Below are 25,325 nucleotides of genomic sequence, written 5' to 3' on the forward strand. Positions count from 1 at the left end.
GAAGGGAAGGCTTGGCACCGTGCAGGGTCCGGGTGCGAGTCGCTGCCCAATGCACTGGCCAAGACCACTGAGGTCTGTCCGGGTCCATTCATGCCCTACCCACAGAATAAGCTGAGAAACGGGCACTTCTTTCCCCACCCTTAGGACTTGAACCTGCTATCTTTCAGGCTGACAAATGAAGCCAGGAGCGGGAAGTTAGCAGCCATTGATAATTTGATGTAACATTTAGATAGGGTCTCATCTTGCCTAGAGTGGTGACCTTGAACTGCAGATCCTTTTGCCCTCAAGGATTCTTCAGATTCGTCCCTCCAGTGCTGGGACGACAGGCATGAACTACCACCTTGGTCTATGCAGTACCTGAGTATTGGACCCAGGGCTTCATGCATGTTAGGCGAACATTACCAACTGAGCTACAGTTCCAGCCAGCCCCTTGGTGATATATGACACCTATGATCCATTCCACTTCTCTCATCGCATGTGTGATCAATGATTCAAGCAACCTACGCATAATTAAGCACTTGCTGTATGCTGCAGCCTGTAATGAAAAATGGGGCACAGCATTCCTAAAACAAAAACTAGACCCACTTCTTGCTCCAGAGGCAGAAAAGTGCAGCAGTGAATGGAGTGGCACCAGAACTACACCGCATACTGCTACACAGCAAAGCAAAGAGCATTGTTTTGGTTTTGCTTTGGAGCTCTGGCTGGCATTGAATTCATGGCAATCCATCTGCCTCAGTCTTCCAAGTGCTGGCAACTGCAGGCACCTACCATCATGCCCAGCTAGAGCAAACTTTTCCTTGCAATGAGACATTAGGCCCAGGCTTTCAGAACCACATGGTCTTAATTTTCAAATGTGCCACTGTATGTAAACAGCAAAGGGCCAGAAACAGGGGTGTGGCTGTGTTCTATTACAGTACAATTTGACAAATATGGAAATGGGAATATCATGAAACTTTCACATTGAACCATATATTCTTTTTTTTTTTTTTTTGGTTCTTTTTTTTCGGAGCTGGGGACCGAACCCAGGGCCTTGCGCTTCCTAGGTAAGCGCTCTACCACTGAGCTAAATCCCCAACCCCATATATTCTTTTTAATTTTGCACCAGATGGGTAATATGCCAGTGTAGTAGGCAAGTCTAGGGGTAGACATCTCCCGTAGGATAAGCCTCATCAGGTTTACCAGCCACACACACCCATCACTGCTTTCCTTTACATTTTCCATCTGTAGGGCTGAGGATGTGGCTTTTGATAGAATGCTTGTCTAGCATGTATGAGATTCTAGGTTGTATCCTCAGCAGCACACAAAAAGATAATTATAGCCATGATATGCCTGTTCTGGAGTGGCAGAGGCAGGAGATTCACTGACAAGGAGTTCCACTACATAGCAGGCCCTTGTCTCAATACAAACAAAAAAGAGGGGGAAATGAAAAAAAAATTGAGGACTGAGGGTGTGGCTTAGTGGTAGAGCCCCTGTGTAGAATCCCATGAGGGGCTGGGGGCGTGGCTCAATGGCAGAGCCCCTGCCTCGAACTTAAGAGGACCTGGGTTGATTGCCTGGATCTGAGAAAGGACTGTGAATTCAAAAGCAAATCTGAGAGCCAGGCATGATGGTTCACACCAGTAACTTCAACACTTGAAAGGCTGAGGCAGGAGATCACCATGAGTTCTAGGCCAGTCTGGACTACTTATAACAAGACTCCACCTCAAAGACAAGCATTCTCAAGAGAGTTGTAATTGGAAGGTCCTGAATCAGATTTCCTGTGTTCAAATCCTAGGTTTTTCTGGGCAGTTATGCAACCCCAGGAAACCGATTTCACCACTCTGGACTTGAGTGTCTCCTAACGGGGTTCCCTTAATAGAATGCCTTTGAGGACTGAGGACTCAATGAGGTAGTACAGTTGACTCTTGCCACAGCTCCCCCACGTCCCTGCACTGTTCAAACTACTAAGTACTTGTTAGGCTACATAAACAAGGCTGACTTCTTAGTAGTGTGATTAAATGTGTGATCCCATGGCCAGCTGGAAAAAACCCGAGTTTCTGATCTGGAGGTACAGAAGGCATCACAAAGGGGTTGGGGATTTAGCTCAGCGGTAGAGCGCTTGCCTAGCAAGTGCAAGGCCCTGGGTTCGGTCCCCAGCTCCGGGGGGAAAAAAAAAGAAAAAAAAAAAACAGAAGGCATCACAAACTTCAAAGAGCTGCTAGTCTGTCTGTCTGTCTGTCTGTCTCTCTCTCTCTCTCACACACACACACACACACACACGCACAAAACACAATGGTACTGGGCTACTGGGCACTGTTCTCAAAGTTGGGGACAGTACATGGTGCATTCATGGTGTTTTCTATTTTTTATTCAAACAAGGTGTTAAACAGCGCAAGCTGGTCTCAGACTCAACTTACAGCCTTGATGTTCTGATCCTTCTGCCTCCATCTCCAAAGTGCCAGAATTACATGTGTGCCACTATGCCAAGTTTTGTTTTATAGTCCAGGTTAGCTGAAAGCTTCAAATTCTCCTGCTTTGGCCTCTCAGAATCAAGGATGAGGTATGGCCACTGTGCCCAGCAGTGCCTAGAGTTCTGCTGAGTCCCACAGGGCTGCCATGGAATGACGGTCCCTACTGTGTACACAGAACTGTCCTGTGCCGTCTCTGCCCAGAGGGACTTGCAGAAGCCTCTATTGACCCATCCACTAGTACCCCAATAAGGGCTCTGGATATGTCTTGATATCTGTGAAAGCAAATGGCACCAGAGTGGCGAGGACACAACAGCCACTGAGAGGACAATAACTATATTTTCACAGGTCTTGGTCCAGTGAAGGAACAGTCTCCTTGCCATGATGTAGCAGTGGGCAGAGCCTCAGGACTCTGGTGACAGGTGCCTGGGAAGCAATACCAATTGTATCCTGCAGGTACTTGGGACCCAGTGAGGATTTGTGAGACTGGGGTTAGAGGTGAGGCTGTGGCAGAACATGAGACAAAGGTTCTGGAGACATACAGCAGCCCCCCGGGGATCACCAGTTAGAATCTACTCTTCTGAAGACACTGGGCTGCCACAGCAAGGAGACTGGATATGACACCTACCCTGAAAGTGAGGGACCATCCCTGCTTGACTCAGCAGGGTAGAGAAATAGGTGGAGCCTGAAGGAACCTGGGTGGTCCAGGGCCTCCTTGCAACATGGCTGATCTTACTGCCTGGAAAGGTGTAGTGAGTAGCCCAGTGGCTGTCACTCTCCTAGAGTGGGTAAGTGGACCCTGCTCCTGCTACTGACAGTTCAGTTGTACCCTTGAGGCCAGCGGTGGAGAGGGACAATGCAATGGCACCCAAGGATTCACTCTGTTCTGTTGTGGCCCAGGTAAGTGTAAACAGGTCCCATTCTGGTTTCTCCACTGAGGAGGGTTTCAGGTCCTGCTTCTTGGCATGCAGCAGGACACAGAAACACCAGTTGCTCTTAGCCAGCAGCCTTGGAGGAATGTAAGAAGGGACTGTTTCGGGAGTCCTCTTGCAGGGCAATTGTCATGTTCGGATTATATGTACCACGGTGTGTGTGTGACAGTCAGACAACACTATAGTTGCTTCCTCCTGCCTTTGTGTGTGGTTTGTTGATCAACTCAGGTTGTGTGGCCTTTGTTGCACAACAAGAGTGTTAAGCCAGGTTGTCAGGGCTGCTTGGCAAATACCCTCACCCACTGAGCCACCTTGCAAGCCTCTGCTATCTCTTTTAAGTTAGCTCTGACTTATAGGCATGTGCTATCACTAACGGTTTATGCAGCACAGGGTTAATCCAGGGTGTTAAATGCTGAACAACCCCAGATTCCACTCCCTGTCATCACCTCCAGGTCTCTTCAAGACCTCAGCCAGATGCACGGTCCAGACAAGGAAGGCAGAGGAGGTGCTGTGGTTGAGCTTAAGTTAAACACCCATATGAATTTATTAAATCCAGACTGTGTTAAAGGGTGGTGGTCTGGGAGCAGGGTGGTCAGGGGATGAGGGACAAGATGATGGAGGACCATAGGCATCCCACAGAGGAGCCCTGGCCCCTTCCCCGCCTGGCCCACCCTCGGCGCCATATTGGCTTCACCATGATTCCCGATGGTGCTGGGCTGGCAGGGCGAGATGTCTGCAAACACACAGGAACAGACAGACAAGACGACGGACGGTTGCCTCCACATACACACAGCCAGCCCCAGCCTGCCCGGCCCCATCTCACACACTGGGCCCTGGCCCTGGGGGCCTCCTGCCGCCCCGGCCTGATCTGTCCAGGAAAAGGGCGACAGGGAGGGTAGGGTAGGGGCCCGGAAGGTGGTTGGCGGTCAGTCACCAGGAGCAGATAAGGAGAACTGCAGTGGCTAATCCTTTTTCTTGTCCTCTGCTGGTTTTGGAGGGTCTTCCTGGGGTTGGCTGGCCGTGCAGGCCCCAGGAGTAGCCGTTGGGACTGTGGAGGCATCCTCTCCGGTGACAGCTGTGCTGGGTGAAGGTGTGAGAGCCCCTGCTGCAGTGGATGCCTGGGCCCCGGATGCCGCTGCTGAGACATCCTCTCCACTCATACCGAACTCGTTCACACGGGTGGGGTCGACGCGGTAGATCCACCGTTGGTAGAGGTAGATGAAGAAAACCACATCTAGGAGAAGGGACTGTGTGAGGGAGATGGCCCACTGCAGTGAGAGGAGGCTCCTCCCTGCCCACTGCATCCCTGTGTCCTTCGGGCCTTACCGTCCCGCAGGCAGCCAATCCGGTACATGACAGGCATCTTGATGACAAAGGCAAACAAGTCATCAATGAAAGTGTTGAGGGCCTTGTAGGTGAGCATTCGCCATGGCAAGTGGGCCACAGACTTGAGCTTATAGTTGATGAACAGTTGGGGTGTCATGGTGATGAAGCCTTGGGGAAGACAAAGGATACCATGACTAGCTACCCGCTCGCTCTGCTCCTCTCGCATAGCCTACCCCAGATCTTTGCATTCTTTCCAACAATTTGGTTCTGGTGTTGTTTAGAGAGAGGGTCTCAGGCTAAGGCCTGGGATAACCTTGACCTCAGCTCCCCAATCTCTAGTGTTTCCAGGTCTTTATGTTGTCCCTTCAGGCCAGCCTGGGGACTGCTGAGCATCTTTCCTCGGAGTGCTTCCTAAACTCCATCTAAGTGCACATTTATTGCTCTGCCCGCATCTGTACTTATTACTCACTGAGTGTCTGCTTTCTCTCTGCACGCTGGGATTCCCACAACACATGAATTCCTCTCTGTAAACCTGGCCAGAAGCCTCCTTACAGCTCCCTAGTCCCACAGATGCCCACACTGGGTGGGAGGCCCATGAGTCCTAGGACAGGGCCTGGCTGCTGTGCTCACTGAAGTGTGACCATGTGGGCCTCAGATGGTCTGCAGGCACAGGCCCTTAAAGTGGGGGCAAGGGCAGGCCTGGCAGCCAGACCTAAGGCTGTGGCCTACAAGGATGGTGGGCCTGGAACAGTGTGGGCATGCCCTCCAAGCAGGGTAGAGCTGGGCCTGCTCACCAAAGGTCAGCAGGAAGCCGTAGAGCATGCTGAGCACCCAGGAGTACCAGCCCTTGTGCTCCAGGTACAGAAGGCTGTAGACGGCATAGCAGCCTAGCAGGGGAAAGAGGATCCATGACAGGTACCGGAACGCCATCTGTGGGGTAGGGGTGGGGGTGTGGTCACAAGAGCCGGCCCTGTTCAGTGGCTCTATTCCTCATCCGCATCCACCCACACCTGGTCCAGCAGGCTAGGCCAGGGGAATTTCCAGGTGGCTCTGGGAACTATGGACTTGGCCAGGAAGTAATGTGGCAGGCGGGGACTCTGGCAGTGATACTGGCAGGCAAGACCAATGGCCCAGCCTATCCCTCATGAGTATGAGTGCCTGGAGACCACCCCAGGGCTACGGGGGTCACTCACGTCATCATATACTTTGGTTGAAGACTCAATGTAGGTGGACTTGTCTCTGAATGTCGGACAAGGGAAGATCCCTGCCACTCTGTGCTCCCGGTCCAGCTATGAAGAGAAAGTCAAGGTCAGCCGGGACCTGGCTCCTGCCACTCCCCAGCCAGAAACAGCCCCTGCCCTTCCTCACTCTTCCCAGTTCCCCTGCCCTAATGTGACCCCAAAAAAATCCCCTACTGTAAAAATCCCCTTGGTCCTAGGAGCTAGGCAGGCACTGGGAAACCCCCAGAGACCAAGGCAGGTCCTGGCTGAGGAGGCGACCCCCTTCCCACCCTGCAAACCCCATAGCACATAGTGCCTGACTCACCCGGACATCCATGACCTTGGTAATCTTCCAGAGGTCAATGAGGACCCCAATGAAGACGCTGACCTGTACCACGAAGTTGGTCTCATTGTCCAGGATGTAAAGGAGAACCACAAAGGACTGGAAAACGCCAAAGAAGACAGACCGCACAGACAGCCCCTCCAGAGACTGACGACTGTTCCAGAACTGAATGTCTGCAGAGGATGAAGACACAGGCAGTCAGCGGCTTCCCCTGGCCTGTACTCTCTCCCACAAAAGCAGAGGGCACACAAGACCTTTTCCATGGTCACATAGGATAGGAACACCAGTTCTCTGGGCTGTTGGCTGGGTACTGATGAGGTCATCAGGTGCTAAGGGGAGCAGGTTAGCTGGGACCATACCTGGGGCTGTACAGCCTTGCATGGTAAAACCTGGGCAGATACCAGATCAGTATCACACAATGCCATCCTACCTCTCCTGGACAGGAAGATCCAAGGTGTGTGCTTGGGGACCTTTTCTTCTGGCCTCCCACTCAAAACTGGAGCACAGACAAGCCCTGGTTTTTGGTCTCCATGTGGACATCTGGCGGACCTGAGCTAACAACATCCAGCTATTTTCTGGTCTCCCTGGTGCCTGACTTCTAGAAGTTAAGCTGGACCACAAGAATTCAGGGTTCCTGGCATTCATGACCCAGGAGCTTGGACCCTAACCCACAAGCCCAAACCTGGGGCTTATCACATCCCATTCACAAGGCCATCCATTCTCCAAAACGACGGGGAAGTATCTGGAGACAGGACTCTAGAAACCAAGTGGACAGAATCTCCTCTTGGATTGGGGGGCACCTGGCATGGGGGGCAAAGCCGAGCTCACACTTGCTGCTTTGCATGTGTGGCAACACCTGCTCCTCACTCCTCTCAGGCTACCCTGCAGTTCTGACCTTAGGGTTTGTTTGTTTGTTTGAAGAGCTCAGCTCTTCTCCAGAGCCAGCAGAGCATGGTGAAGCTTCCCATTTAAAGGCCTTCCAGGAGAGGTCACACTGAGTACCCCTCATTTGCCTACTATATTCTTCTGGATGGTAGGTAGCTCCCACTGCAGTGTCCGTGTGACAGAGGTATCCATCACTCCTGCCAATTGCAGGAGCTTCAGGGCACCTCCCAACCCCCCTCACTATGGGCCACCCGCCGAGAGGCTGACAGAGCAGTTGGAATGGCTGCTGTAGCAGAGCTGGGCTGCTGCAGGCCTGCAGTTTATTCAGGAAGCCTCTGCCTTAGCACCTGGAGCTGAACATAGCAATCAGCTGTTCCAAAACTGAGAAGCTGCATGTTGGGGCCCCCTGACAGGCAGGGTGCTGGGAGCAGCCCCGGGGCTTCCCTTTCTTTTGGCTTTGGAGTTCCCCGCCCTGCTTCCTGGTGGTGCCTTAGTCCCGGCAGCAGGCCCAGGGCCTCCCTCAGTTCTGTGGCTAGTGGGGTCACTGTTCCTTCTCAGGCCTTGAGACCTCTAGAATACAGGGAGAGACCCCAGGCACAGTGAGGAAGCAGGGAGCAGATTACTTCCTCTGCTGGTTGATTCAGTGTCCTGGGCCCCCATACCTACCATTTTTGAAAGCCAGGAACTCGAAGACACTGTGGACAATGGAGACGATGATGGTAAGTGCCAGAAGATAGGGGCTGGTCTCCAGCAGGGCAACCTGGGGAGAGGAGCCTGTGAGCACTGCCCTGTCCCCGCTGTGAAACCTCATTTCCAGGAACCATTCCCTACATGATCCTTGGAATCCCAAGTAGGACCTGGTAAGACCTCTGTAGACCTGCTCTAGTGACCATCAGAGAGAGTGTATTCCCTATGGGCAAGAGGAGGAAACGGGAAAGTAACGGGAGTCAAGTCGGAAGTCAGGTCCCCAGAGTTAGCTAGGGCTGAGGACTCATTTCCTGCCCACTGCTTCTTAGAGGGTGGGGAGGCTAGGCAGTGGTGAAACAGTCTGGGGGAGTGTTGGGTGGGCCTTGGCCTGTGGATGCCCCACACACCTTCACTGAATCCTGTTCCTCGTCCGATTGCTCATACAGCTCATCACCTAAGAAGTTCCAGGGTGACTTGGTACTCTGTGCAGCATAAAGTTGCCAGCGCCACAGTGACAGAGGGCAGAAAGAGACGCGCAGTGGTAGACTGGCTAGGCTCTCATTAATGGGGTAGTAATCCTTCTGCAGGTTCCAGTAGTCATTGAAATAGATGATGGGGTAGTAGTCACCACTCACGGCATCAAACTTCACATCTGTGGGCACATGGGGCGGGCACTGCTCAGCCTGGCCAAGACAGCACATAGCATTTCTTGACTGTGCCATGAGGAGCAGAAGGGTCCCAGGACCTCAATGGAAAGGATGCAGTGGCAAAGAGAGTGGCCCTGAATGAAGGCTTGTCTCCAGTACAGCTTACACTGGTGGTCATATACCCCCAACTCTATAGAAAACAGTGAGAAACCAGGTGTGAACTGACACCCAGGGACAGTTCTACAGCCGTTCCCACCCACAGTAGCCAGACCTGGGCTAAGCAAGATTTATGGGGGGAGAGAGGACAGGCGTAGCGTGGTTAGTAGAATGTGGAACTAGAAAGATCTCTCATAAGACGGGGTTCGGGGAGGACAGGGTCATAGGCCCTGAGCTTTCAGCTGAGCTTACATTGGTCCAGTGGGGGTGGCACGCTGCCCTTCACCCATGGTGTGTGGTCATCCACGATATTGATGGTGATGTTGGGGTGCCAGTGTGAGATCACTTCTACAGGGCCATAGTCCTCAGCCCTCTGCGGGGAGATAGGAAATGAGCAGTAGGCCTCAGGCAAGCAGAGGCCCCATAAATACTACTGCTTATGCCCCCCATGACAACTGGGACAGAGGGGCAGAAGAGCAGCCACCGCAGCTATGGCTGGTAGGTGCACAATGATACCCATCACCCACTAAGCCTGACACGAGACTCAGATTTGACCATCTTCCACCCCCTCATCTGAAATAAGGAGACAGGCTTGTGGAGGCAGAAGCAAGGGCAAACTAGTCATAGTCAAAGCCCGCCCAGAGAAAGCACCTTGGTACTCCTCTCAAAGTAGCCCTTCTTCACTACAGGACCAGGCCCCCTGCCCAAAGCCACAGAAAAAGGTAAGCTCGTGTGCCTTTGAGAAATGCCCTGTGGTTTGCTCAGTCCACAGAGCCACAGAGCTGATTAAGCCTATGGCTGCTCCAAGCTCCTGCTCCTGCTCTGAGCCAGCTACATGGTGTCAGCCCAGCCTCCCATCTGCTGCCTCTGTAACCTGCAGCAAGGGTCCCCTGTGAAATGGGCTCTACCCCAAGGGTTCCCTGGGCCGACCTTGTCTGCAGTCTTCCTGCTGCAGTGTTCTCATCTCTGAACTCTTCCCAGAGAAGCAGCGCACAGAAGTGGCAGTCACTTGGCCAAAACTTGTGTGCAGCTAGGTAACACCACAAGACAACGACCTCACTTCCATTTACCTTGATCATTTCCGGGTCAGCTTCTGTCTCTCCTGTCAGTAGGTTCTTGGTTTTCTGAAATCGTCTACGCTTGTATTTGTTGATCACTGTGAGCAGAGGGAGGTGGGTGAAGCCTGTGAACACTGCCACCCCATGGCAGCTGTGTCCCGGCTTCCCACTAATGATTATATATCACTTGAGAAGCCTCAATCACCCCCTAAATTCAAGGAACCACCTTTCGGCCTATATAGAGAAGTACCACTTATAGATTTACCCAGGCAGAAAGCAGAGCCTCCCATCTCTAAAACCCACCTGGCTACTCCTTAAGCCAACAAAGGACACACATCTGCCTGGAGCCCACATCACACCATTGCTCCCTTCCTCAAGTCCTCCTTCCTGCATGGCTGTGGCCACTGTTTTTCTTTTCTTTTTTTTTTTTTTTTTTTGGTTCTTTTTTTCGGAGCTGGGGACCGGACTCAGGGCCTTGCGCTTGCTAGGCAAGTGCTCTACCACTGAGCTAAATCCCCAACCCCGGCCACTGTTTTTCTATACTTTAGGCTGGCCTCAAGTTTGAGAACTACAGGCACGAGCCACTTCACTGGTGTTCACCTCCCCAAGGACAGTTTAATGCCATCATGACACACGCCTACCTGCCTTCTAGTTCACCCATGTGCTCGGTAGCCTGGGCTCAGGAACAGCCCACTGAATACGTGGCCACACATGGGGGGTCAGAGAGCAGTTCTAGAGAAGGTGTGGTGCCAGCAACATGAGAAGCCAACATGGGAACTCTGACACTGTGAATCCCCAGCCACAAGTGGACTTACTTCCCCTTGCTAAGGTCAGGTCAGCCAAGGTTCCCACCACCTTGCCTGAGACAAGAGCAAAGGGTTAACCACACCCTCCCAACTTGGAGGTCACTAGCTCTTACTCAGGCTGAGAAGGAAAACTGCCTCCCTTGCTGGATCTACTGGTGCAAACAAGTAATCACAAGTAGTTAATGGCTGAGGCAAGAGGATCAGAGTAAGTTCAAGGCCAGCCTAAACAACCTAGTGAAACCCCCTCAAAATAAAGCCATAGCCGCTGGAGAGATGGCTTGTGCGTGACAGCACTAGGGTGGACGCACATATATACAGGAGAATACTCAAACATATAAAATCAAACACACTACACAAAATCAAATACAAAACACAAATGGCTGGGCGAGATGGCACAAGCCTTTTTTTTTTTTTTTTTTGGTTCTTTTTTTCGGAGCTGGGGACCGAACCCAGGGCCTTGCGCTTCCTAGGCAAGCGCTCTACCACTGAGCTAAATCCCCAACCCTGGCACAAGCCTTTAATACCAGTACTCAAGAGGCAGAGGGAGAAATAACTGTGAGTTGAGGCCAGCCTGGTGAGTTACATGCCAGTCAGGAAGGCACATAGACGCTTTCTCATGAGGGGCTGGGGGCGTGGCACAGTGGTAGAGCCCCTGCCTAGAATCCCCCAGTGAGGGGCTGGGGGCGTGGCACAGTGGTAGAGCCCCTGCCTAGAATCCCCCAGTGAGGGGCTGGGGGCGTGGCTCAGTGGCAGAGCCCCTGCCTAGAATCCCCCAGTGAGGGGCTGGGGGCATGGCTCAGTGGGAGAGCCCCTGCCTAGAATCCCCCAGTGAGGGGCCTGAGGGCATAGATGAAAGCAAGTGAAAACCCCTGGGTTCCACCAAGAGGCAAATGAAAGCAAGAAGGCCTGTGCTACTGAGGCCCATTCCATCCTACAAGGGAACAGGGAACTGGCCAACATAAAGCTGTGGACTAAGATTCTCGCTCTTGTCTCCTACAAACCAAGGGATGCTGGTGAGTTAATACCATTTCCTAGAACCTCAGTAACTACTATAGAAAATGAGGATAAGGGGCTGGGGATTTAGCTCAGTGGTAGAGCGCTTACCTAGGAAGCGCAAGGCCCTGGGTTCGGTCCCCAGCTCCGAAAAAAAGAACCAAAAAAAAAAAAAGAAAATGAGGATAAAGCCCACACTTCTTCATGGTCCAAGGTCTGAAGCTCTTACAGCATCATATCATTCCATTATTTCTCTCTCTTTTTTTAAAGATTTATTTATGGGTTGGGGATTTAGCTCAGTGGTAGAGCACTTGCCTAGCAAGCGGAAGGCCCCGGGTTTGGTCCTCAGCTCCGAAAGAAAGAAAAAAGAAAAAAAAAAAGATTTATTTATTTATTTTATGTATATGAGTACTCTAAGGCATTGGATCCCATTACAGATGGTTGTGAGCCACCATGTGGTTGCTGGGAATAGAACTCAGAACCTCTAGAAGAGCAGTCAGTGCTCTTAACCACTGAGCCATCTCTCCAGCCCTGTTTCTCTTTTCTTTATTTCCCTCTTGTTTTTTTCTTTTCTTTTTTGGAGACAGTATCACAGAACCCAGCTGGCCCTGAATTCCCGAATCAGGGTCAGGATGACCTTGAACGTCAGGTCCTGCTCTACCCCTCCAATGCCAGAATCGCAGGTGCATACCATCACAGCTGGCTGCTGCTTGAGGGATCCAACCCAGGGTGTCCGCATGGTAAGCAAATGCTCTGCCAACTGAGCCCCAGCTGCTCTTTCTTTTCTTTCTTTCTTTTTCTTTTTTTTTTTTTTTTGGAGCTGGGGACCGAACCCAGGGCCTTGCGCTTCCTAGGTAAGCGCTCTACCACTGAGCTAAATCCCCAGCCCCTCTTTCTTTTTTTTTGGGGGGGGGCTGGGTACCGAACCCAGGACCTTGGGCTTCCTAGGCAAGCGCTCTACCACTGAGCCAAATCCCCAACCCCCCAGCTGCTCTTTCAAACCCACTGCTGCACCTAATTCTGATCCACTCCTTCCCTCCAGTTCAGCCAAGCTTTGTGGCCACTACCTTCTACTCAGCAGTTCTAAGCTTCACCTGCTCTTGCTTATCTGTTTGCTTTTTCTAAAAAGCCTAGGCTGGCTTCAAACTCATGACTGCCACAGTCTCAGTCCCTCAGCTCCCTAGCTAAGATCCTGGCTTGCATCACACCAGATTCTCCTGCTCTCACTAGCAGGTCCCTGGGTGTCCCAGAGCCTGTAACATGAGTGGGGCCAGTGCCTGTCTCATCAATCGAGAGTCCAGAGCATAGAGCTCCACAAGACCCGAGGCAGCATGCAACACTCCAGTCAGGGTCCTGTGATCAGGAAGTAACTTACTCCGGGACATGTGGACGGTGGCAAGCCGGCGGTACAGGGCCTTCTGCCGGGGGTCTGGGTGGAAGCCACTCTTGGTGAAATAGACATGGATATAGATGGAGCCATTCTGCTGTACACTCTGCAAGAGAAGGGGACTGGTAAGTGAGGATTAGCAAATGTCAAGGGTGCATGTCCCCTGCCTAAGGTAGCTTTCATTTACTTCCAACTGTCCAGCAGCTTACTGAGGACTCAAGGCACAGATGTCAGCTGACTGGCCCTGCTACTAGCACTGGAGCAAGACAGACTGAAGCTGGGTCCCAGCTGGACTGAACTTCTTTTACAGGACTCAGTAACCCAACTGTGGGATGTAGGCCATTCCAGGACTGCAGCAAGGACTGCCCAGAGCACCCAGCCAAGGAGCTGCTTTAACCAGTCACGAAGCACACTGTAAGATCACAGGAGCAGAGCACTTCAGTCCTGCACTGCCCCAGGTCATGATATGACCCTGCTGTGCTGATGAGGCTCAGGGCTCACTTACAACCAAGGGTTAGAGACAGGCTGCAAGGGAGTCAGAATTCAGTTTTCTGAAAGCCAGTTGTGGTGGTGCATGCCTCTAATTCCAGCTGAGGCAGGAGGATTGAGAGTTTGAGGCAAGCTTAGGTAGGTACAAGATCATATTATGATAAGACAGAAGAAAACAAAAAACAACCAGTCTGTGAGCTCGTGGCCCACTTTTCCATCTTCCACACCGTGTGCTATCTCCCACTGCCCCTCTGGCCAAAGCCTTCCTCACTCCCAACTTCCTAGGAATGGGGAAGGAAAGGAGGAGCTGAGCGAACCTGATGTGTGACCGTTAGGCAGAGCCTGGACCACACTGGGTCCCGTCCTCCAAGCCCACCAGCTGCTTCTTGGTGGTTAAACCTTCTTGGGGGTTAAACCTAAGTCTCTAAGACCAGCTTACTGGTCCCCCCATCCTTTCTGAACCTCCAGAAAGGGCCTAAGCTTGACAGTATAGCCATAGCATGACCAGCATCACAGACCCCGTGTCTGCACACACACAGAACCAACCACTCAGAGTTGGTGCATCTCTCCTCCCCAATTCCCAAAGCCTGCTGGGTACAAAGGGCAAGAGTTCCACCAACCATGAAGTAACATGTGCACACTGGCTGCAGCAGCAGTCCTGGGCACAGGCCTGTAGTCTCAGTCACTCAGGAGACTGAGACTTAAAAGTATGTTCAGAATTCAGAGCCTGAACTCAGTGAACCCCTATCTAAAAAAGGGGGGGCTGAGGTCAGGTGTGTTAGCACATTCCTATAATACAAACATCTGAATGAAAGTTCTAAACCAGTTTCTGCTACACAGAAGACTTGCCTGAGCTATATGAGACTGTCTCAAAAAATAAAATCTGTCAGAAGGTGGTAGCACACATCATTAGTCCCAGCACTTGGGAGGCAGAGGCAGGTGAATATCTGAGTTCAGGCCAGGATGGTCTACAGAGCAAGTTCAGGACAACCAGAGCTACACAGAGCTTATCTAGAAACAAACAAACAAACAAACAAACAAACAAACAAACAAACAAAAGATTCAAAAACTAAATCCAAGGACAGGGGGACAGCGCAGTTGTACAGCCTTGTGTACCAAAAATGCTTTACATTTGACTGCCAACAATAGAGGGGAAAAAACCAAAAACAAACTACTGAGAGCTTGCGTGCCTAGTCTGCTGCACGGTGATGGGATACAGAGATTGCAAAGCCCAGTCTTACCCTCCTAAGTTCTAGGATTTGTGAGAAAGCATACAGAAGCCCAACTGGCTGTGAGACTCAAAACAAGCTGAGGAAGCCTTCCTGGGAGGCAGAGCCAGGGAGCAAAATGAATCTCTCACTAGTTGTTGACCTCGAGAAAGCCACCAAGCTGCTACTCACCCCAGTTCCATCTCTCAGACAGCACAAGCAGCAGTTACATGAGACAGTAACAGTTAACATGGGGGCAGTAAAGCTTCTTTTTGTTTTAAAACACGTTTTCCCAGAGCCTGGTTTTGAACTCATGGTAAGCCTGCCTCAGCTGTCCAAGTGCTGGGAGACTACAGGGGAGTGCTATCACATTCAGCTGCAACGCTTCTCAATTTTATGGGGTACAGAAGTTTCCACACATCAATCTGGCTTGGGTTCTGAACAGGAAATGCTCCATCACTGTTTATTCGTATTCCCTGGAAACTGCCTTTGCCATCACTGTGCTGAGAGGACCCTCAGGAATAGCTAATGATGGCTGACTGGCTAAAGTTGGAAAGCACACCACACTAAAGGGGCTTGGAGGACCCAGGCCGAGCAAGACAGGCAGATTGTAAGGAGGACCCACCTGTGGGATGTCAAGCTCTGCAAAGTGCTCGTAGCAGCCATCGGAGTTCTCTCCACTGGTCCAGTCACCATAGACCAGGTCATGTTGCTCCCAGAAGAGCGCCGAGGTGGCATTGAAGTCTGTGAAGTGCTCGTGCTCTGAGATGTACACGTGCAGGTTCTGTGGAATGCAGGAGAGTGAGGGGCCACTGATCAGATGGTAATGTTATTTGTGGACAGTGTCTGATAGAAACTGACTACCAGTAATGAACTTAAAGACAAGGGGAAGCAGGACCACCACGATGACCTCCCAATTGGAACTGGAGAGATCTGGGGCAAGGAAGTCAAGCGTCTGTGCCTCAGAAGGGGAGGCAAGCTTGGGGAGCCTCCTCCTACTCAGCCCAAGGCCCCCACCCACTATCCCCACCCCTAGGATCCATTAATCAATAGTGGCCTGCTGACGGGCTGAGATACATCACAACAGAACTAAGCAGAGATGGGACCTGGGAGAGCTTGAGGGGGAGGAGTCTGGTGACTGTGCTGTAAGCTCAGGAACCTGAACTGATCTCAGTCATCCTGTCACCCACAACCACGAGGGCCAAACATGTTTCTGAAAGAAAGCACCCGGGGACCCTGTTGCAATAGGTGCACAACAACCAGAAAGACTACTGTATGAGCTCCCAAGAGTCCTGTTTTCTCAGTGTCCCTTGGGTGGCACAAGTCACCTGCACTGATGGGCTAGAGCATCTGGGACCCATAAGTCTAAAGAGCTGACATAGTCGGGAACTGTCCCATCCTGCCTGTCCTCATCACATCACCGTCCCAGCCCCTCCAGTTGCCTTCCACCCAGCATTACCATTAGAGTGTCTTTGGGGAATAAGTTTCGGCTGGCGACACGTGGGGCTCCTCCAGGGCCTGACTGGTCCTGAGGGGATGGCCCTCGGCGGAACCAGCTGCTGATGGCCCAGATGATGAAGATCCTGAGGAAGGAAGCAGGGGCAAGTAAGGCCTACACCCTGTGCTGGAGTCCACTGTGTAAACCTCCAAACCCAACCCCCTATTCTCTGAGGTCTGAGATGGCTGAGACAGCAGTGGTGCAGCTAGTGAAGATCCGATGCCCTTGCAGGATGAAGGTTCAAGAAGACCCATCCAAGCACAGGGCCACCCTGACCCCTCCAGGATCTCATGTCATGCATGGGCCACCAGGCTCAGCCACACAACCCCAGAGTTGGGAGATCTAAGGCAGTCAAGATGCTCAGGCCTTAGTAGCCTAATGAGTATCCAAAGGATCTAAAATCTTCCCACTGTTCCACAGGAAACCTTAGTGTAATTCTTTCCAATTTCAATTGAAGACTAAAGAAGCTGGAGGTAATAGGTTAGCCTTCTCAGCCATAGAAAGCCCGGTTTTGGTGGTGATTTTTTTTTTTTGTACTACGAGAGTGAACTGAGGCTTTTTATATGCTAGTCAAGTATTCTACTGTTGAGCCACGCCCCCAGCCCCTCACCGGGGGTTCTAGACCTTAGCATTTAAAGGGTATCCTCAGGCAATTTTATTATATTTTCCTTTGCAGCCAGGGTATTTTTTTTTTTTTTTTTTTTGAGCCTTGGTTTCTCTGTGTAGCTATGTAGCCCTGGCTGTCCTCAAACTCACAGAGATCTGCCTGCCTCTGCCTCCCAAGTGCTGGGAATAAAAGCATATACCATCACTGGCCAATTTTTTTTAATTAAGATCAAACAAACAAAAAACTACAGTCAGTCAATAAAAATTATTTTTCTTTTACAAAAAAAATAATTACTATACTAAAAGAGCTATGGGAATAGCATGCAGGTCAGAGCTTGCCTAGCATATGCAAGGCTCAAAGTTCTACTCTAGTGACACAGACACGGACACACAGTCTCTGTCTCTCTATCAACAGATTTTGTATTTGCAATAATACTGTCATAGCAAGGCTACAACAGGCTGTCTCTATCTCCATCAGAAGAGTCAACCAACAATAGATCCAAAATACTAAGGAAAAAAGAAAACTGTACTGTGCTTGGTGACATGCTGTACTTGAGGAGATTGGAGCAGGAGCATCATTTGAGCCCAGAGGGCCAAGATGAGCTTGGGCAACACTCTCACACCATATTCTGAAACAGAACAGCTTGGACTTTAGGTTGGGCAACAAGCCCCAGCAATCCTCCTGACTTTGCCTCCTACCACTAGGGTTGAGGTTTCAAGACCCCTCCTTCAGGCATGGGGGCTGGGGACTACACTAAGGTTCTCATGCTGTGCACTGTGCCATCTACAGAGCCCTGGGTTGGCTTTTTGAGGCAGTCTCAGCCTGTAGCTGGGGTTAACCTGGAACTTAAAATCCTTCTGCTTCAGCCTCCCTACTGCTAGGCCTGGGTGTGTCCTGCCAACATTTGCTCTCAGGCAAGACTCTTGTTTGTTTCTTTTTGAGCAGGGTTTCTCTGTGTAGCCCTAGCTATAGAATTCCCTCTGCAGACCAGGCTGGCCTTGAACTCAGAGATTACCTTCCTCTGCCTCCCTGTGCTGGGATTAAAGATGTGCACCACCACCATCCAGCTTCAGGCAAGACTCCTAACGTTTTGTGTAGGGTGTGAAGAGAATGGAGCTAGCTTCAGAGTTGTGATGGCATTACCAGAATGGTAGCCTGGCATGCGCCCATGCCTGCCTTCCCTGTGTTAGCTGCTCCTGCTAGTTCATCAGGGGAAATAGGCATGCACAGCTCTCAGGGTGGAGCTCAGACAGCACTGTCCTGGCATGTGCAAGGCCCTGGGTTTCAAACCTGATGTTGCAAAAAAACAAAAAACATTTAAGTAGAAAAGTACTAAGAGTGATAGCTCGGTGGGTTGGTACCTCCCGGCTGAGCCCTATTAGGGCAGGACTGGGCAGAAGGACTTGCCTCTGCCTGTTGAAACCAAGGAGCCCTGGGGTCTGGGGTCTCAGGGGCTGCAGCCCAGATGAGCCACCTGCTGCTCCCCGATGCACATAGCTGACAAAAATCTGGAACCAGTGCTCTCTGGGGACCCTTGCAGCCTTCATGGGAAGCTCCCACTTACTGGTAAATACTCCAAGGAGAGTGTAGGAGCAGCATTGTGCTACTCAGAGGGGGGCCTGTGGATCCTCAGCCCGTGTGTGAAACAAGGCAGGCTAGACCAGCGCTTTGCAGGGTTTGGGTTAGATATCTGGACAGCATATGAGGACAGCTGTACATCGTCTCAGGAGCCCTCTCAGAGGGCTTTTGGGACAAAGAAAGCCCTTCCTCTGTGCACCCAAGCCTACAAGAGACTGTCCCAAGGCTTCCCAAATTACTGGAGTAAAGGCAGCATGGTGGCTCATGCCTGTGATTCCAACACTTGATAGGTAAGAGGGCTATTCAAGTTTCAGGCCAGTTTGGACTATGTGTCAAGACACTGTCTCAAAAATAAAATAAAACAGAAGAAAAAGTGGCTTAAGAAAGAAAATAAAAGGGGTTGGGGATTTAGCTCAGTGGCAGAGTGCTTGCCTAGGAAGTGCAAGGCCCTGGGTTCGGTCCTCAGCTCCGAAAAAAAAGAACCAAAAAAAAAAAAAAAAAAATTTCTACCCTATTCCCAATAGCCTCTGTTGCAGGAGTGGGGGTTTGGGTTTGTGATAGGTTTTCTCTGTGTAGCCCTGGCTGTCCTGGAAATAGCTCTATAGAGCAGCTCAAAACCAGAGATCCGGGCTGGAGAGATGGCTCAGTGGTTAAGAGCACTAACTGCTCTTCCAGAGGTCCTGAGTTCAAATCCCAGCAACCACATGGTGGCTAACAACCATCTGTAATAGGATCTGATGCCCTCTTCTGGTGTGTCTGAAGAAAGCTACAGTGTACTTATATATAATAAATAAATAAATCTTAAAAACAAAAAACAAAAAACACAAAAACAGAGATCCGCCTGTCTCTGCTTCTGAGTGCTGGGGTTAAAGGCCTGTGACACCACTCAGACAGTCCAAATAGATATTTTTTACAGTTAGAAGCTCAGAAAGCTTATAAACAAATGTGGGTATGATAGCTTATAATTGTTAATTTCAGCACCCAGGAGACAGAGACAGAAGGATCACTGAAAGCTTAAAACTAGTTTGGATTACAGTGAGTTCAATGCCAGTCAGGGATATGGATGGATATATGGATATGGATATGGATATATATATATATATATATATATATATATATATGTATGTATATGTGTGTGTATGTGTGTGTGTATATATATATATATATAAATTGGTATCTCAAAAAAACAAAATGCATGGTTAAGACCACTGCCTGCACTTCCAGAGGTCCTGAGTTCAAATCCCAGTAACCACATGGTAGCTCACAACCATCTGTAATGGGATCCAATGCCCTCTCCTGGTGTGTCTGGAGACAGTGACAGTGTACTTATATGTAGTAGTAGTAGTAGTAGTAGTAATAATAATAATAATAATAATAAAAAACCACCCACAGACAGACACACAGACATAGACAAAGACACACAGATACACACACACACACAAAATCTGGAAAGGAAGAATCGTCTTCCCCACCCCTCCATCTCCCCTAGGAAACACCAAAGCAGGTGAAAGGTAAGCTCAAATCTGTGGACATCATCCCACACTGATTATGTGCCATAGAAGGCCACTGTCACACAATCTGCTGAGAAGGGGTGGGGGGGGGCAGCAGGCAGGGGCTTTATGCATTTCTTAATTATCCCGGAATCTTAGTACTCATCTATAAATCTGGCATTCAGAACCGGAGAGCTGGCTCAGAGGTTAAGAGCTGCTCATCCAGAGGTCCTGAGTTCAACTCCCTGTACCCACAGGGGAGCTCATCAAGGAACCCAATATATGCAGATATAAATAAAATAAAATAATAAAAAAGGAAAACTGACTGGGTATAATGGCACACATCTTTAATCCCAGTACTAGGGAGGCAGAGGCAGGCGGATCTCTGTGAGTTTGAGGCCAACCTGGTCTACAGAGCAATTTCCAGGACAGCCACGGCTACACAGAAAGACCCTGTTTGGCACTCACCTGATGGAAATGGGTCATCCTCAGCTAAACAAAAACTTATTTGAGAGTATTGTTGACTGCACAAGACCCTGAATCAAAACAATCAAAATAAAAATTCCTGTATCTTATATTTTTGTGTGTGTATTTCTAGCTGTCCAGAACTTACTATATAGAGCAGGCTGGCTTCAAACTCAGAGACTGGCTTGCCCCTGCCTCCCAAATGCTGAAACTAAAGGTGTGCACCACCATATCCAACCTTGGAGCTGAAGAGATGAATCAGTGGTTAGCAGCACTTGTTCCTCTCCCTAATATTGGGGTTCAACTCCTGATACCCAGATGGGACTCACAGTCATCAGTTACTCCAGTTCTAGGGGATCGGATGCCCTTTCTGACTCGAGGGCCCAGGCACACATAGAGTACAAAGATACACACGCAAAGGCAAAATAAATACTTATACACATAAAGCCATCTTAAAATGAATGAATGAATGAATGAGTGAGTGAAATGAAGCAAGTTCCAACCAACCAGACATACACTCTGGTAATCACAGTCCGAGAGAGGCTGAGGTAGGAGGATCTCAGCAAATTCAAGGCCAGCCTGAGCTACAACACTGCCTCAGAAAAACAAACAAGTACCTTTAATTCCAGCAACCAGGAGGCAGAGGCAAGGGAATCTCTGTTGAGTTTCAAGCCAGGCAGTTACATGATGAGGCCCTGTCTCAATATATAAATAAACAGAATAAAAATTCAAAGCTAGGACTTGTGCAATCGATCAATGGCTTATCATAAGTAAAGTGTCTCACAATGCAGGCCTGGTAACCATGTGTCTTAGTTAGGGTTTTACTGCTGTGAACAGACACCATGACCAAGGCAACTCTTGTAAGGACAACATTTAACTGGGGCTGGCTTACAGGTTCAGAGGTTCAGTCCATCATCATCAAGGTGGGAACATGGCAGCATCTGGACAGGCACGGTGCAGGAGGAGCTGAGAGCCTTATTGAAAGGCTGCTAGGAGAACACTGACTTCCGGGCACCTAGGATGCGGGTCTTATAACCCATAGCCACAGTGACACACCTACTCCAACAGGGCCACGCCTTCTAATAGTGATACTCCCTGGGCTGAGCACATACAAACCATCGCACCATATAAAAGTAGGAGAAGGGGCTGGGGATTTAGCTCAGTGGTAGAGCGCTTACCTAGGAAGCGCAAGGCCCTGGGTTCGGTCCCCAGCTCCGAAAAAAAGAACCAAAAAAAAAAAAAAAAAAAATAGGAGAAAACAAATGTCATAAAGTTATCTTCTGGCAGTTGTCCAACACAGCATGTGCCTGACCCCCCGACCTCACATACAAACAATAAATATAATAACTAAAAAAAAAAAAGAAAGCTCTATGCCTAGCATATTTGGGTCCTTTTGTTCCACCCACAGTAACACACACACACACACACACACACACACACACACACACACACACACACACACACACACACGAGGATTTCAGACGAGATAGTCTGGGAGCAGCCACCCACACCCACCTGATGTCTGCTGCTACTAGCTCTAAGGAAGGAAGTGAGCCTGCAGAGCTGGATCAGAGCCCCTCAGAAGGAAGCAGTCCTCAGCACCACCGTGCAGATGTCCAGATATGCAGTTAATGAAAAGCACTGGGAGGGTGCTGAGGAGATGAAGGGAAGGACCCGAGTGAGCTGACTGCCCTGTGGCTTAGAGCATGAAATCATGAAGAGAGCCAGCCACATGGTGCAAGCCTGTGATGCAGCACTCAGGGAGTGGGGGCAGTCCCAGTTACAGGCCAGTCTAAGCTACGGACTGTGACGTTATCTCAACTAAAAGGGGACGGGAATGATGGACAAGGAGACCTAAGGAACTGGGCATGAGGCTCAGCTGACAGTGCCTGCCTGCCTTGCACATGAAGCTCTGGGTTTGAGCCATAGTACTGGATAAACTGTGTGTGTGTGTGTGGGGGGGGGGGGTAGGGCCTAAATAGGATCCAAAATACATTGTATCCACATGTGCAAATGTTACAGGGAAACCACTATTGTGTATAAATAATATATGTTAATAAAAACTTTAACCCCAACACCCAGGAAGCAGAGGCAGAGGGATCTCTAGGAGTTCCAGGCCTGTCTCAAAATAAATAAAAAATTAAATTTTAAGAAGTTGTGGGGGGGCGGGGGTTGGGGATTTAGCTCAGTGGTAGAGCGCTTGCCTAGCAAGCCCAAGGCCCTGGGTTCAGTTCCCAACTCTGAAAAAAAAAAAAAAAAAAAAGAAAAAAAAAAAAAAAAGAAGTTGTGGATAGGGGTTGGGGATTTAGCTCAGTAGTAGAGTGCTTGCCTAGCAAGCACAAGGCCCTGGGTTCAGTCCTCAGCTGGGGGAGGGGGGGTTGTTAAGATGACTTAACCATCCTCACGACTGACCTCATGTGTCAGGACCCACACAGTAGTAGGAGAGAACTCCAGGCTCTCCTCTGATCTCCATGTGCAGAGCACAGCACGCATGTAATATACACAGCCAGTCAATAAATGGGTTCTATAATGTTTCGGTTTTGGTTTTTTGAGACAGGGTTTCTCTGTGTATAGCTGTTACTCTATAGACCAGGCTGGCCTTAAACTCAGAAATTTGCCTGCCTCTGACTTCCGAGTGCTGAGATTGAAGGCATGGACCACCATGTCCAGCAACTTTTTTATTTTATTTTTTTTTCAGAGCTGGGGACTGAACCTAGGGCCTAGCGCTTGCCTGGCAACCCCAACCCCTCCAGCAACTTTTTTTTTTCTTTTCTTTTTTTTCAGAGCTGGGGACCGAACCCAGGGCCTTGCACTTGCCTAAGCAAGCGCTCTACACTGAGCTAAATCCCCAACCCCGCAACTTTTTTAAAGACTAAAGAATAGGGTCCATGGGATGGCTCTGCCAGCCGAGCACTTACCACGAAGCCTAAGGCCCTGCACTCCATACTCAGAAGCGCCATGGCAGAGAGCAGAACAGACTCACACAAGTTGTTCTCCTGCCTCCACACACATGCTATGCTATTTACGTGTGCATCCGCAACACGCACTCCCATACAATAAATAAATGTGTGCGGATACATACACACACACACACACACACACACACACACACACACACAGAAGAGGAGAGAGGAGAGAGAGAGAGAAATAGAGAAAATCTGAAAGCGAGTGGTGAGACAGGGTAAGGAACAGGGCCCCATGACTGAGAAGCTTGTGCACAAGTGGCAGAAGGACACCCAGGTCTGGGGCTGAACAGTGAGGAGCATTATCCATCCCTCTCTCATAGCTTCACACCCGGAAGCCACAGCAAGCAGTTCTGTCCCCCACCAGAATGTGCCTGGAGATGGAAATGAAGGTCATGAAGTCCGTCCGTCCGTCCGTCCGTCCTTCCTTCCTTCCCAGGGCTCAGAAGGTAACTCAGAAGTCCAAGCATGCTGGATGAGTACTCTAGCGCTGAGCCATGCCCACTGCAGACTATACCCTTCTAAAACAGCAGTCAGTCCCCTTTCCGTCACACCCCTCCCTCTGGTGACAGGTCTTCACGGAATCCCTAAGATGAGCTGAGCATAGGACTTCCACTAGAGGTGGGAACTGAAGCGTGAGAAGCAGAGGAAGGGGCGGGGAATGTAGTGCAGTTGGCAGAGGGGCTTTGGCGAACGTGATGCTCTGGATGGTATCCCCAGTACAACACATAGCACACTGGTATGGTGGCACATGCCTGTGACTGCCATGTAAGAAAACTAAGCTATGAAGGCAGGGGGATAGAAATTGGGGGTCATCCTCAGCTATAAATCTGAGGCTAGCTCAAATTAACTGAGACCATGCTTTAAAAAGAAAAAAAAAAGAGAGAGAGAGAGAGAGAGAGAGAGAGAGAGAGAGAGAAAGAAAAAAGAAAGAATGCTAATAAAGCTGGACACAGTGGCACAGGTCTGGAACTCCAGCATTCAAGATGCTCGGGCAGGAGGATTGTCCCAAGTTCAAGGCCAGCCTGAGTAACACCTGTCTTTAAAAAAACAAACAAGCAAGCAAACAAACAAACAAAAAGGGCTGGAGAGATGGCTCCATGGTTGAGAGCACTGACTGCTCTTCCAGAGGTCCTGAGTCCAAATCCCAGTAACCACATGGTGGCTCACAACCATCTGTAATGAGATCTGATGCCCTCTTCTGGTGTGTCTGAGGACAGCGACAGCTACAGTGTACTTATATATAATAAATAAATAAATCTTTGGGTTTTTTTTTCTTTCTTTTTTTCGGAGCTGGGGACTGAACCCAGGTCTACCACTGAGCTAAATCCCCAACCCCTAAATAAATCTAAAAAAAAAAAACAAAACAAAACCAAAAAACAAAAACAAAGGGCCAGTAAGATGGCTCAGTGAGTAAAGGCACTTGCTGCCAAGCCTGAACCTGAGTCTGATCTTCAGGTCTTAGACAGAGAAAACTGAGTTCTTTTTTTTTTTTTTTTTTTTTAAGATTTATTCATTTATTATATTTAAGTACACTGTAGCTGTCTTCAGACCAGAAGAGGGCATCGGATCTCTTTACAGATGGTTGCGAGCCACCATGTGGTTGCTGGGAATTGAACTCAGGACCTCTGGAAGAGTAGTCGGGTGCTCTTAACCGCTGAGCCATCTCTCCAGCCCCGAAAACTGAGTTCTTAAAGCTGTCCTCTAACCTCTGAATGCACATACTTATATATGCCAACACTCCCAACCCCTACATGTACCCTCACCACCACTACCACACATACACGCACATATGCAAATTAAGTTTTAAAATATAATCACGTAGTGGTGGCACATATGTTTAATCCTACACTGGGGGGGCAGAGGCAGGAGAATCTCTTGATTTGGAGTCAGCCTGGTCTACAGAGTGAGTTCCAGGACAGCCAGGGCTACACAGGAAAACCCTGTCTCAAACCCTCCTACAAAAAAGACAGAAACAAACATAGCCGGTGTGTGCCTTTACGGAGAAGTTAGTGAACGATGCACCTATGTGTTACCTGTACTCCGACTCCTTCAGCATTGTTAGTGAAGCCTTTATTTCAGACTAAACGTTGGGTGCTCCTAATGACTGTAAACATTTAGTTCACACCTATAAACCTGG

General features: G+C 49.8%; 1 protein-coding gene across 1 annotated transcript in view; it reads right to left on the bottom strand.

Annotated features, from left to right (window-relative positions):
• Positions 1–3,895: 3,895 nt before the first annotated feature.
• The window catches only part of Clptm1 (CLPTM1 regulator of GABA type A receptor forward trafficking), a 31,601-nt gene continuing 10,171 nt past the window's right edge, over positions 3,896–25,325 (bottom strand). The window contains exons 3-14 of the mRNA NM_001106232.1: positions 16,044–16,167; positions 15,210–15,368; positions 12,876–12,993; positions 9,714–9,799; positions 8,896–9,016; positions 8,248–8,492; positions 7,820–7,913; positions 6,251–6,441; positions 5,899–5,994; positions 5,500–5,635; positions 4,706–4,873; positions 3,896–4,613 (exon numbers count right to left, since the gene is read on the bottom strand). Coding sequence (NP_001099702.1) covers positions 4,342–4,613; positions 4,706–4,873; positions 5,500–5,635; positions 5,899–5,994; positions 6,251–6,441; positions 7,820–7,913; positions 8,248–8,492; positions 8,896–9,016; positions 9,714–9,799; positions 12,876–12,993; positions 15,210–15,368; positions 16,044–16,167 — 1,810 coding nt within the window. The 3' untranslated portion in view covers positions 3,896–4,341. The remainder of the gene's footprint in view (positions 4,614–4,705; positions 4,874–5,499; positions 5,636–5,898; positions 5,995–6,250; positions 6,442–7,819; positions 7,914–8,247; positions 8,493–8,895; positions 9,017–9,713; positions 9,800–12,875; positions 12,994–15,209; positions 15,369–16,043; positions 16,168–25,325) is intronic.

The sequence above is a fragment of the Rattus norvegicus genome, chromosome 1 (genome assembly GCF_036323735.1).
Source record: "Rattus norvegicus strain BN/NHsdMcwi chromosome 1, GRCr8, whole genome shotgun sequence".
Classification (NCBI taxonomy): Eukaryota; Metazoa; Chordata; class Mammalia; order Rodentia; family Muridae; genus Rattus; species Rattus norvegicus.